General features: G+C 42.6%; 1 protein-coding gene across 3 annotated transcripts in view; it reads right to left on the bottom strand.

Moving 5' to 3' along the window:
- PCDH9 (protocadherin 9) overlaps positions 1-3,751 on the bottom strand; it is a gene marked incomplete at its 5' end in the record, with an annotated part of 738,691 nt that extends 734,940 nt beyond the window's left edge. For 2 of the 3 annotated variants that reach the window (XM_080613938.1, XM_080613940.1), the window contains one exon: positions 716-3,751. In XM_080613938.1, the coding sequence (XP_080470064.1) occupies positions 716-3,751 (3,036 nt within the window). Of the gene's footprint in view, positions 1-659 lie in introns of all 3 variants that reach the window. The other variant, XM_080613939.1, reaches the window with a different exon arrangement.
- Between the last annotated feature and the right edge of the window lie 9,588 nt (positions 3,752-13,339).

The following is a 13,339-nucleotide window of genomic DNA, read 5'->3' as shown; positions in this document are numbered from 1 at the left end:
ATATGCAACAAACTGTCTATGCGATACCAACTTTCATCTATTACAACAAAATCATTTTGAACACAAAACAGAGGAAGACTTCCATATGGCTTAGTTATATCCTACCAACAAACCACGTGCTTCACAGATGAAGTAGCCTGGAGATTTGGCTGTCCTTGTTAGGCGGAAAAAATATTTAACCCCTTTAGTAACACTAACTTAGAAAGATTCCAATGCAGCTTGAACTGTAAAAGAAACTCAAGCCAACTCACTTTGAAATTTGAAACTGAAGGTACATATCCCTTCAATCTTGAAACACTCAGATTTTCTGACTGAAATTTAGCATATAAGGAAACATTTTTTCTTCTTCAATAGCTTTTACATTTGGACAGTCATATACTGGGGAGAAAAAAAAAGTCTTTTTATTTTTCAGTTTTGCATAAGCAAATGTATGTGCACATGCATAATAGTCCTTTTACAATCAGTATTCTTCAAAACCCAAAGTATCAGAGGCATTTCATAAATGCATGGTTAAGCCCCAAGTAAATGATTAAGGGGGCAATTTTTTTTTGGTTGTTTGGTTTTATTTTCTTGGGCTTTTTTGTTCCCCCCATGATGTAACTAAGTTAAATTAGATTGAAACAAACAAAAAAAACACAACACAGTGGCACTTTTAATACTGGTTGATTGGGCACTTGTATGCAGTACTTATAGACCAGTAAAAGTGCTCGTTTACCTGTCTGGTGTGTAAGGGGCCCTTTGTCTTGAAGCCTCCTTGGGAACTGCACTCTGAGGCACTGAAGTGATCTGAACTAGTGGAAGAGCGTTTGGAAAGGGTGTCACAACCACCAACAAAGGTGTTGTCCAACGGGAGTTCCTGAATCACATGGTGCTTTTTCACTGAAACTGGAGTGTCGGGTTTGAGATGAAAAGCAGACTGTGGAGAGGCAGATTTGTAATGCTTGGCAAGATCAGGACTGTTAGGCTTAAAGGTTGTTGGTGGTGCTGTGCCCCAATCAAATCTTCCTATACTTTGCTCCTCCAGCTCCGCTGGAAGGCTTATTGTCCCGTTGATAGGTTCATGTACTGTATCATCAGGTTTGGACTCCTCAATGGTCACAAAGTTCAAAAGAGAGCTCTTCGGAGATTTCCTTTTCTTCCTTTTCTTTTTCTTGTTTTGCTTGTTCTCCTGATTGGGAGACATCCACTCAGCACCTTGCTTGCTCCTCTGGGCAGCTTTGAATCTGGATGCATGGCGACAGCGAACGAGAACAGTGACAAATATCACCACTATGACAACCATGGCACCTGCCACAATGGCGATCATGATTGTGAGATAGTCCTCATTTTGGTAGGGTTGGCTACTGTCTCCTATATTCCGGTCCAAAGGCGTTTCCATAGTCCTGCGTATCAAGTCATAAATATAAGAGGCATTTCCAGCAGTATCATTTACATACAAAAACACAAGCACAAGAGTATGCAGGGATTTGGGATAACCCAAATCACTTATGTTGACAACTAAGCGATGCAGCCCCACATCATTAGGAGTTGGTTTTTCTTCCAGAGTGATATTACCCGTCACCGGATCAATACGAAACAAACCCTTGTTATTTCCACTTACAATTGTGTATTTAAGCTCAGCGTTCATGCCAGTGTCTATATCCACAGCAAAGACTTCGGCTACCACAGATCCAGGAATTGCTGAGAGTGGCACTAGCTTAAAAGAAGTGTTAGAAGGTGGGTAGATGACAACAGGGCTGTTATCGTTAACATCCATCACGTTTATGGTTACTTTTGCCGTAGAAGAGCGAGGAGGTTGCCCTCCATCCACTGCTTTAACATCAAAAGTGTAGGAGCTCTGCTGCTCTCGATCAAAGGAAACATTGGACTTTATAACTCCAGAGTATGGATCCAGCACAAAGTTTTCATTGTCATTCAGGATGGAAAGGGTCACTGCTTTATTTTCCCCAGCATCTGCATCAGTCACTGTGATCACCCCCACTGTGCTGTACTTTGGTAAGTTCTCCGATACAAAAAACTGGAAGTGGTTATGAGTAAATTTGGGACTGTTGTCATTTTCATCCAATACAGTAACAATTACGGCTGCTTGACTCTGCAAAGGAGGAGTGCCATTGTCTCGGGCTGTAACAGTGAAAATGAAACGCTCCTGCTCTTCCCTGTCAAAAACTCTGGAGGCTGTCAAAACTCCTGTCTTTCGATCCAGATCAAAAAAGGAGGCATTAGGGCCAAGCTGATACACAATGTCTGCATTTTTCCCACTGTCTTCATCTGTGGCACTAATAGTTGTTAAGTATAGACCACGCCGGTTGTTTTCAGAAACTGACAGCTCAATTACAGGCTGGCTGAAAATCGGAGGGTTGTCATTTTCATCTTCCAGTTTAACCCTTACCAGGGCAGTCTGGTTCAAACTGGGCTTGCCAGAATCAGAAGCAACAATTTTAAAGCTGAATTCTTTGGTGCCCTCATAGTCCAACAAGGAAGAGGTCTCTAACAAGTACTGGTTGTCGTAAACCGCCTTCAAGTGGAAGGGGACCTCTCTCTCAATGAAACAGATCACTTTGCCGTTCACATCAGTGTCCTTATCTGAAACTGTAATTAGGGCAATCTTCGTATTGATGGGATCTTTCTCAGATAAGTACACTGTGCCATTGATGGGACTTATTATGTACCTGAGGTCTATGTTAGGAGGGTTATCATTTACATCAGTGACATTGATGGTAACAGTGGCCCGGGCCGGTGTAGAGCTACCATCACTAGCCAGCACTGTCACTTTGTGAATAGCAGTCTCTTCTCGATCTAAGGACCTCTGAACTGTAATCAGTCCTGTGGTGTTGTTTAAAGCAAAAAATCTTTTGGTTGCAGGGGCAACTTGGGCACCAAAAATGTATCTGATTTCTGCATTGCTTCCTATATCTGCATCAGTAGCATGAAGCTGAATTACAGAGGTGCCTACAGGGGCATTCTCTGGTATATGAACCTCTACTTGACTCTCTTTAAACACCGGCCTGTTATCATTGACATCACTTACTGTGACTTGCAGGATGGCTGTGCTGGATTTCTGGGGGGTACCTCCATCCTCCACTTTGATTTTCATCACGTAGGTGTCCTTTTGCTCTCTGTCCAAATTCTGCTGCACAATCAGCTGAGGCCATTTCTCTCCTTCTGGAGTTTCTACAATATCCAGTCCAAAGACACTCTGCCCGTTTAACAACTCATAGTGCTGCACACCATTGAAACCTGTGTCAGGATCTGTTGCTGATGGGATTGGAAAGCGACTGTTGATCAGAGTGTTTTCTGGGATGGAGATATTGATGACAGGGGATGGAAACATAGGTGCATTGTCATTAGTATCCTTTACAATGATTTTTATTTTGATCAGCCTAAAAAAGTCATTGGGGAGAATCACCACTTCAAGTTCAAAGAAGCACTCATTTTCTTCTGCATATGAAGCTCCAGCACAAAGTTTTTCTCTGTCTATTCTGTTAGATGTCGTAAAGATTTCCCCAGTGTTACTGGACACTTTGACCAGAGGTGCATCCCCTGCTTTAGACACCAGTCTGTAGACAAGGCTGGCACTGGTCCCCGTGGCAGCATTGATATGAGAAATGTTCAGGTCCTTTGGTATGTTCCCTATGGGTACGTTTTCAGGCAGCTCCTCTCTAATAGTGTAAATAAGTTCTTGAGCTATAGCAGAATCGAGCCTCAAAGAGGCAATCAAAGCAGCCAACAGGTAAAAATCCCTCAAGTCCATGATAATGTTTTTATGCTCTTTGCCCCGATTTTAGGACTTAAAGGTTTCCAGAGAAGAATGATGCGCGATTTGCAAGAGGAGGCATGCATGGACTGCAGGATGCATTACATCTCATTTCTTATTTGGAGACAGCACTGTCAACACAACCACACAGAACAGCATTATTGGTTTTTTATGCATGACAAATCCACAATCTCAAACTAATACTTGTTTTTGCAATGCACACTTGCAGCAGTACATTTTCCTACTGCTCCCTTTTACAAGCAATCCCTCTGGACAAATGCACCAACATCCCGTCTGCTGCATTTGCACAGAGCAAGGATGGAAATGACTACTTGCAGTTTTGAGGGTATCTACTGTTTTGACATGTACTTTCTAAATAATTTCTTGGCACACCGTGTAATCCATAAATGTGCATTCCCCTCTACCCTCCTCCACCCAGTCATTTGGTGCAAGTGAAAAATCTTCCCGCAATACTTCTGGATTTTAACTGCTATGTCAGCTGCCAAATGTAATTTGTTGTTTGCTTCCACATGTATTTTTCAGCTCTTACTAACCAGATTTTTCTCTGCTCCTTGTGTCTCACATCCCTCTCTATAGCTATCGTACTGGGAAATAACCACCCGGACATGCTGCTGCTGCAGCAGTCGTCACTGGCTACTTCATATCCCTGTTAACTGATGAGACAATAACAGGACTTACAGTTTCTTACACTCTCAGCTCAGTGTTTCCCCTCCAGATGTTGGATACTTCTCTTTCTGTTTAATAACCTTAAACTTTATTTGCTTGTTTTTAAACACAGTCTAAATAAGGAGGCTGGAAATTCCAAATGTAACTTAGGAGCAGCCAGCATGCTTACAGATCGGGCGCGGGGGCGGGGGAATTATGTTTTCTGATGAGAGGAAGAAAAAGGTGCAGCCTTTCCCCATTGACACTGATCTCCCTTCAGGATGTTATTAGCAGCTGCCACACATAAATACTGCAGACTAATAATGCAGGTGAAGGAATAAAAAAAATAAGGAAAAAAAAAGAAAAAAGAGAAAGCGACAGACTTCTGCTTGCATGCTCTGCTAACCACGAATTATCTGGGTGCAAGGCTGTCAGCACCTACAGCTCGGCGGAACCGGGCAGCCCCTAAGCACTAATCTTATCTGCATTAAGCTGCACGGTAGCTGATGCCCGTGATTACTTCCAGCAGAGTGATGCAGGTAGGGATGCAGAGACAGGGAGTAGGTGAGATTTTGCCACCAACATCAACTGAATCCGAAACACTGATCCTTTCCCTCGATAAATATACAAAGAGATGGCTTTTTCTCTTTCTTTAAATGAAATGCAGTACAGTGTATGGGTAACTTTGCACTTACGTTGGTCGTCTACCTTTGAGGATCTGCTGCGGCTAAGCAGTGATCTGTTCCAGCAGATACAGCACAATGCATCTGGTAAACCACCAGTTTTGGAGAAATCAGCAGCAGCCAAACGCTTCCTTCTCGAGATATGTGTTGCTTCTGGGTGGCAAAGCAGCAACTCCAGGGAACAAATTCGCAGTTCTGTCGTTAGTCATCCTCCCCACGCTTTATTCTCGTCAAGCGACGATCCTTTGGGTGTTTAACGCGCAAGCAACAGCCCAAACAGCGAGAGGAAAAAGGGGAAAAAAAAAAAAAAAAAAAAAAAAAAAGAATCCGGTGCACTTCTTTACACCGGGGGTATTTTCCACTCTGAGCTGCACGCAATTCCCATACCCCTCTCAGTAGAGCAAGAGGCAGCTACATGAAGTCTGCAACTTCTTACTGGAAAAGACAAGAGTTGGTCTGGCGGTGGTTCTCTTCTCCCTCTTTATCTCTGGGGCGATAGTTGCCCACGAATTTAGAAAAAAAAAAAATATAAAAAAATGAAATCCTAATAGGTTGTTGCTCTAGTGACGGGAGGAAGCGAGGCGCTCTCCCACCGCCGCCTCCTCTTCCTCCTCCCTCCCAGCCTCTCTCCCTCCCTCCCTGCCACACGCTCTCTCCTCTCTCTGAGCCGAAATTCTTGATATAACTCTCAATAAGCCCAGAGGGAGGGTGTGAGCAACACTGGACCGCTCCTCCTGCCGCACCCCATTGGCCCGTGCTGCCGGGGGCGGGGCATGGGCGGAACGTGGCCCTGCCATTGGCAACCGGGCACGTCGCTCCCCGGGCCGGCCTGGCGGCGGGGGGCTGGCGGGCGGCGCGGAGGCGCTGTGGTCCGCGGAAGGGTGCGGGAGGATTTGGGAAGCCGCGCAGCGGACGCTGGGGGCGGAGGGGGGCGGCCAGCCGGGCGTACGCGGAGGCGGGCGTTGAGTTGGTGTCGCGGCGACCCGGCGGGAGGGCGCTCCGCAGTCGGGGGCGCAGCGCCGCGGACCACGGGGGAAGGGTGGAAGGGGAGCGCAGCAGGGTCCGGTGCCACCCCGGTGGGCGCAGAGGCTCGTCGAGCTTGCGAGTACCCCCGAGGGGGGCCCGGGAAATAAGGGTTTGATGCAGGTTGGGGTTGGTGGTGGGGGTTTTGGAGGGATGTGCGTGTGATTTGGAGCGTGCTGGGTCCCCATTGCGCGGGGGAGCGGGGCCGTAGCAGAGCTCTGGTGTCCGCGCAGCCTCCGCGGCCTGGCGCGGGTCCACCGCCCGGCGCCGCGCAGGGCCGGAGGAAGTACCGTGTCTCGGCCCTCCTCCGCGCGGTGCGAGCTTATGTTTAATACATGGCTTTTCATCTATAATTCACAAGGCTCTGACTCCAGCTATGTCTCGGCTCCCATTTACGGCCCTACACCTTCCTTCTTCCCCTTCCCGAAGTGTCAGCCGAGATACGCGCCAAAGGAGGGGGCTAGCTGCTCTGCTGGTTTGGGGTTTGTCTGCTTAAACGCTGAAAGGGGAAACCATTCTCCTTCCGGTTTGATAAATAATAAAAGTGATCTGTTTCGCCTTCCCCATAAATGACACAGGTAAATTGCCCAGCTAGCCACAAAGAACCATCACACGCCTGGAAGACAGTGTAATAAAATGCCAATGTATTGCGATATGAGTGACCTCAAAAGTGTGACAAGAAGATGATGATTATAGTGCATTATATCTAGTGCATTATATGTAGTGCCTTTTTCAACATCTTCTGAAGCATGAATGAACCTTCGTTTGACTGTGCTTTTAATGCTAGCTTTTCTCAGCTTGAACTTCCGAGCTGCATGTCACAGTACTTACCCAATTCAGTATGCCCAGGTATATGGCCACGCTGGTTGCTGCTTTCAAATATACATGCATACAAAAAACAAAGATAAGGTCGGCATTTGACTTTATCTGTACGCAGCGCTATATCCAGATAATATACACATTTTCAGCCGATCGCGTTGGCCAAGTAAAAGATCGGAGTTTCTACCTTCAAGATTTTATGCTTTCAGATGCAGGCTTCTACCTTCAGACTCCTATATGCATCTGCACATACAACGCACTGTTAACTGATGGTGGAAGCTGCTTGTTATCTGTCAGAGGTCAGTAATTTGCATGGCTTGGTATTGTGAGGTACACGCTGATAAATGTACGTATACTCGCTAGTCAAGCAGATGCAGATGCTGTATGTGCAAAACATCACACATCCTGTAATCCCACAATGTGTAAAGATTAAACACTCTCAGTTTTGCTGTGCTTTGTATTTGTGTCCAGAAGACTCCTGTTACAGACACACATAGAAAAATTGATCCTGGTTTTGATGACATCAAGTAATGGTAGCAAGCGGAATTGAATCTAATAATAGTTCAAGAAAAATGTTCATTATGTAATACAGGAAGGATGGCTACAGCCCCAGCACTGAAAGTCAAGCAAGTGACATGAAGGAGCAACCTTACTGCCAAACCACTTAGGAAAAGAATTCTGTGAATGAATTAAGCATACAGTTCTTTTTGTCTGTTAAAATCCAGAGCAGAACAGCCATTAATAACGAAGATAATTAGAACTACTAGCTACTAGCATTTTGTGTAATGCAGACTGCTTCTGAAATATGGCATGTTTATGTATGCGTTAATAATGCACACATTTTTCCTGACACTAGTCATATCACAGCAGTATGGCATCACAGACGTTCTATAGCCTCATTCTAGTAACATCCCAGACATACAACATTCTTATTCTAATCACACCATAGTCGTTTCAATGTCACATTGTAGTCACATCACATAGCCTGGTAATAATTATTTAACTTTATTGCTAAGCTGAATAGTTTTCTGTTTGCTCAGGGATGACTTTAACCTGTAGTCAGAACTGATTAGCACATGCTCATAAATAAGCCCTTCCCATGTACACAGGGTTAGCCTCATGAAAAGCTAGCAAGAGGAATAAAAAGACATTTCAGTGAACTATCTGCTGTTGGATTTAAACCCAACACAGTCACAACAGTAGCATATTTTTGCATTTTTCTGAAGTTGTTTTAGAAAGCCAAAGATGGTTACGTGTGGATCTGCCATGTTAACGTTTATAAAGCCAAAGATGTTTATGTGTGGATCTGCCATTTTAATGTTTATGTACTTGCTATAAAGTGCTGTAGTTCTTTAACTAATCATACATTGTTAACCTTATGGAAGAGTAGGTCTTCAGATCATAGTATTTGCACAGCAGATTGTAAAATAGAGGCTCATAGTATCAAAGGGGCTACAACTGTCAGAACTGCTTCTGGTAGTGGGAGAAAATGAATAGAAAAGGCTGGGGTTTTGAGGCAGAGTTGGAATCACCCAGTGCCACATTACCCTGCCCCTGAAATGCGAGGAACTGCTGTGAAACATTTCCCGTGTTCACTTGAGTAGCCTTGTTTTATCCTCCAGTAAATGTTTGCTCCCTCGCTTTTACATTTGAGAAAACTGCAGTATTTGATGTTGCGCTTTCCTCAAATGCGGCTATGTACCATTATTTATACTGTTCCTTAATAGTCTCCTTTCTTTACCATGATGTATTAGGCTTTCATCTGCATATAAGAACACTGGACTCCTAATCACATCATAACCTATTAAAAGGACTTCTGTATTATAGCATATTAACTATTCATCCAGATCATTGCTTGTTATCTTCGCCTCCGTGTTATTATGTATCAAATTCTTTTCCATATCATATTTGATTCAAATTCTAGCATGCTAGAAACTGACTCCAATTATTCTGTACTAGCTATAGTCAAATTGCACTAAATGGAATTGCTTACATTGTATCATACTGGTTACAGGCTCACACAATACATTATACATGAAACATTATGCTTAGCTAACTAAAGACTTTAATCTTGAAGTGTTGAGCATAAAATGCTGTCATTCTTCACTGAACTGGCTCTGGTCACTTGATCATTTTGTACCTGGGATTGCCTCTTACAGGCTGTTATTATTAAAGCAAAATGGCTTTTCCTCTCCTGCAGTTCTACCACTTTCTATGGAGAGCTGATTCATATGCTAATGAGTGAGCTCTTTTACTTCATGCCATCGCACTGCGATGCTGGAACCTGACCTATGGTGCACCTATCACATCTACCCTTCGGTCCAGCATGGTGAAAAAATGCATTATAAACATTTGCTTGTGTGTTCAAATAGCAGGTTATATGCTAGCTATTTAGCAGTCCTTAATATTATCCATGGAGACCTTGTGTCTTAAATGTTGCTTAAATCATTAGCAAATACAGCCTTGGTCCCACCTCCTGTAGGAAATACTCAAGGCCAAATTGCCAGTTCTGCTGAGATCTTTCAGGTTGTTCCTGATGTTACCGTCCCTGTGAAGAGAAGAGTTTTGGAGTTCAGTGTGGCAGGTAAGAAGTGAGGACTGTCCCTATTACAGATAGTATTTAATCCATGAAGTAGTCCACCTCCCCAGGACAGACGTTTGCTCTGCTCAGACTAGCACTGGCATTGCTCTGTCCTTGACTCAGGCTTCTGCCACAAGTCAGTCTCAGGGTAACCTCAGAAAAATCCACTTACGAGAAGTATGGGGCCAAAAAAATATGCTTATCCCCAAAACTTCAGGTATTCTATGAATACAAGAGACAAGAACATCACAAAGGTGGGATCAGCATATGAAGAGGATTGTGGAGCTTATGTTTTCTGCATATCCTTACAAGCATGTTTCTCCTTACAAGCATTCTGCTTTTGTCTGGATTTTATACACCTAAGAGTTTGGATTTCAGGAGCTTGCTTCAGAGTTCCTTTCTCCTCTTGGATGTAGGGACTGAACTTGGAGTCTTTATTTACATGAGTAGTTAAATGAAGTCAATAAAAATATTTTGAGTAATGTAAAACATACATAACTACAGCATTTCAAAAAAGCCAGGTAATTGAATTATAAATTATATTTATTTAATATACTCATAATTTCAAAATATATTTGTTTTTCAGAATGGTTATGAGAGCTCTAGCAAAGGAAAAACACTTAAGCAAACAGTTCCGGACTATATATTAATCTCCACTCTTAAATAAACAGCAATAGCTAAGTCAGTTAATGATGAATAATTTAAGCAAGTCGAGCTGCTGAGATGGGGCAATAGTTGCAGAATCAGGCCCTTTTAATGTGTCTTTCTTTAGGAAAATAATCTCAGTCCCTGGATAATCAAACCAGAAACAGAGCAGGTGATGACCTTCATTCCATCTGAATGGCAGAACTAAATTTAACTGGATTTTCCTTTTTTTTGTGTGCGTGTGGTCTGACAAAGATTGCAAATGTCAGTTCATGGTCTGAAGGCTCTACAAGTGCACAAGCTGAAAACTGGCATTTTGCAGTGCCAGTGTTTGATCCCTGTCACTGCACAGTACAGCAAGGTGCCGAACTCCCATTAATTATTGCTGTTTATGTAAAGGTACAGATTAACTTACAGTCTTGAACTGTTTGCTTGAAACTGTGTGGGGCTTTTTTCTCCCTCACAGGGCTTTAGTTAGTATTTAGTAAAACAATGAAAATCAATTTGGATATGGCAAAAAGAGAATAATAAACAAGTACTATTTAAAATGCAATTATCAGACCACTTAAAAGAGATGTAATTGCATGTGGCACAAAAAGAAAAAAATGTTTCATTCTTTGCTACCCTTATGTTATTTATTATGATGAAAGTAGCTGATGAATCAGAATATAGAGGCAGATTCCAACCACTGTGCTTTTGTGCAAGGTGAAAATATTCCAAGACCTGCAAATAACCTGATGTCTTACTGATGCTTTATTGTTTAATAATGGGAGAAGGAAAAATACAGGAAAATAAAGGAAGCATAAAGGTTTTCAGACAAAACAATGTCTGAAGAAAGCTTTACTAAATCATTTTCATTTCCATCAAAACAGTAATGTAAATCTGACTGATGGAGTTATGCTGATGAAATGTTGACAGGATCAGAATGAGACCTAAAGCATGGAATGAGACCTCCTTCAGGCATTTACTTTGCTTTTCTGCTTTCAACTTCTGACCTGTTCCTTGCTTGCGCAGAAAATAGAAAATGCTCAATTTAAAATCAATATATATACTCACACTAACTTTCATTAGTGAGATCGACATCTTTACATCCAGATTTGAACCTAAATATCTTCTGTTTCTCAGTCCTACTCTGAAGTCAGTTATGCCTCACCATTTACAAAAAGGTTACTAAGGCAGTGAAACTTGATTAAACTGTGTTCTCTGGGAAAAAAAAAAATACTTGTTTGACACAGACATAGCTTCATTCTTTAAATTACAGATAGGCAGGCAGACAGATGACTAATTTCTGTTTAAAAGCATTGTGCTGTTATGATAGGTTCTTCTTATTTTGAACGCTTTCATTTTTCTTAGATTCCAGTTAAACCAAGGGATATATGGTTTTGAGGTTTCGTATTTTGGGGGTGGTATGTTTTGTGTTCTGATGGTAGAAATATGTCAAGAGCTACACCCTTTCATTGATCAGATTATGCCCATCTATTTACCATGTATATGCACTGAAGGGAAGAGCACAGACTCATGAATTGCATTGCTCTTCCATGCCCCAGTAGCATGGCTGTGATTCTAAAGAAGCTTTGTTCTTCAAGGCTCAAAAGCAGTAAAAGATATGTGACTTCCTCCTATGGGTGGCAGTACCCCAACTCTGTACATGCCACCGTGTTCTAGGGAAGTACTTTGATGTAATTTTGGCTTTCTGGAGGCTAATTCCTCTTAGTGCCCCTCTTGATATGGAAGTCAGAATTCTGCAGAGTGCCAATGCAGAACTGAGCCTGAAATAAAGGATTAATCCAAATGAAATTACTCTCATTAAAACAATGGGGGTAAATTCATAGAATTATGGAATCATAGAATGGTTAGGATTGGAAAGGACCTTAAGATCATCTAGTTCCAACCTCCTGCCATGGGCAGGGACACCTTGCACTAAACCATGTCACCCAAGACTCCATCCAACCTGGCCTTGAACACTGTCAGGGATGGAGCATTCACATCTGCCGTGGGCAACCCATTCCAGTGCCTCACTACCCTCACAATAAAGAACTTCTTCCTTATATCTAACTTAAATCTCCCCTGAGGTTTAAACCCATTACCCCTTGTCCTGTCACTACAGTTCCTGAGGAAGGGTCCCTCTCCAGTATCCTTGTAAGCCCCCTTCAGATACTGGAAGGCTGCCATGAGGTCTCCACACAGCCTTCTCTTCTCCAGGCTGAACAGCCCCAACTTTCTCAGCCTGTCTTCATACGGGACATGCTCCAGTCCGCTGATCATCCTCATGGACCTCTGCTGGACTTGCTCCAAGAGTCCCATGTCCTTTTTAGGCTGAAGACACCAGAACTGTACACAATACTCCAAATGAGGTCTCACAAGAGTAGAGGGGGGGCAGAATCACCTCCTTCAACCTGCTGGTCATGCTTATTTTGATGCAGCCCTGGATATGGTTGGCTCTCTGGGCTGTGAGCACACACTGCCTGGCTTAAGTTCAATTTCTCATCAACCAGCACCTCCAAGTCCTTTTCTGCAGGGGAAATTAAAGGTCTGTGTTTGGTATGGGTTCAGGGAATAGGAAATGTTGCCAAATATCTTTGCATTCATTTACATTCTCTTCAATATCATAAAAATATTTAGATTCTAAACAAGAGAAAGAAAATCTAAATGACCACAATTTGGCTTCTCCATAGATACTCACTGTTCTGTTCAGTGACTTTACTGGCAAGGTTCCTTAATAGGCAGAAGTTACTCAAAGTCTTAAAGTAAAATATGTGTTATTATGTATGTGGTAAGTTACAACTCTAAGCAAAGTAAAAATACACAAATAATGGGGCAGTAATTTCTCTTCATGAGAAGTCACTGGGCATTCATAGTCAGAAAACAGTTTAGGAGAAGACTAAGAGAGTTGCATTGGTTTTCTTTTTTTTATTACTAATAAATCACTGTTTCTGCCTCCTGTGTTGACAAGCAGCAGATACTTCAACACAAACTTCATCAAAGTTAGTAATTTTGTCCTCTTCCTTATCAGTGTTTCTGTTGCTTTGAGGACGACATGCCTCAGGAAATAAAGCACCTATCTATCAGGGCATCACTCAGTCATGCTTAGACAACTATCACAGCAAAACACACCTCAGACTGATCAATAATTGCTTTCCTTGTCAAATTTCTGGATGTCACAAGCAA

Source organism: Psittacula echo, assembly GCF_963264785.1.
Source record: "Psittacula echo genome assembly, chromosome: 3".
NCBI classification, from domain to species: Eukaryota; Metazoa; Chordata; class Aves; order Psittaciformes; family Psittacidae; genus Psittacula; species Psittacula echo.
Note: the sequence above shows the minus strand (reverse complement) of the source record. Positions and strands in the feature narration are given on the sequence as shown.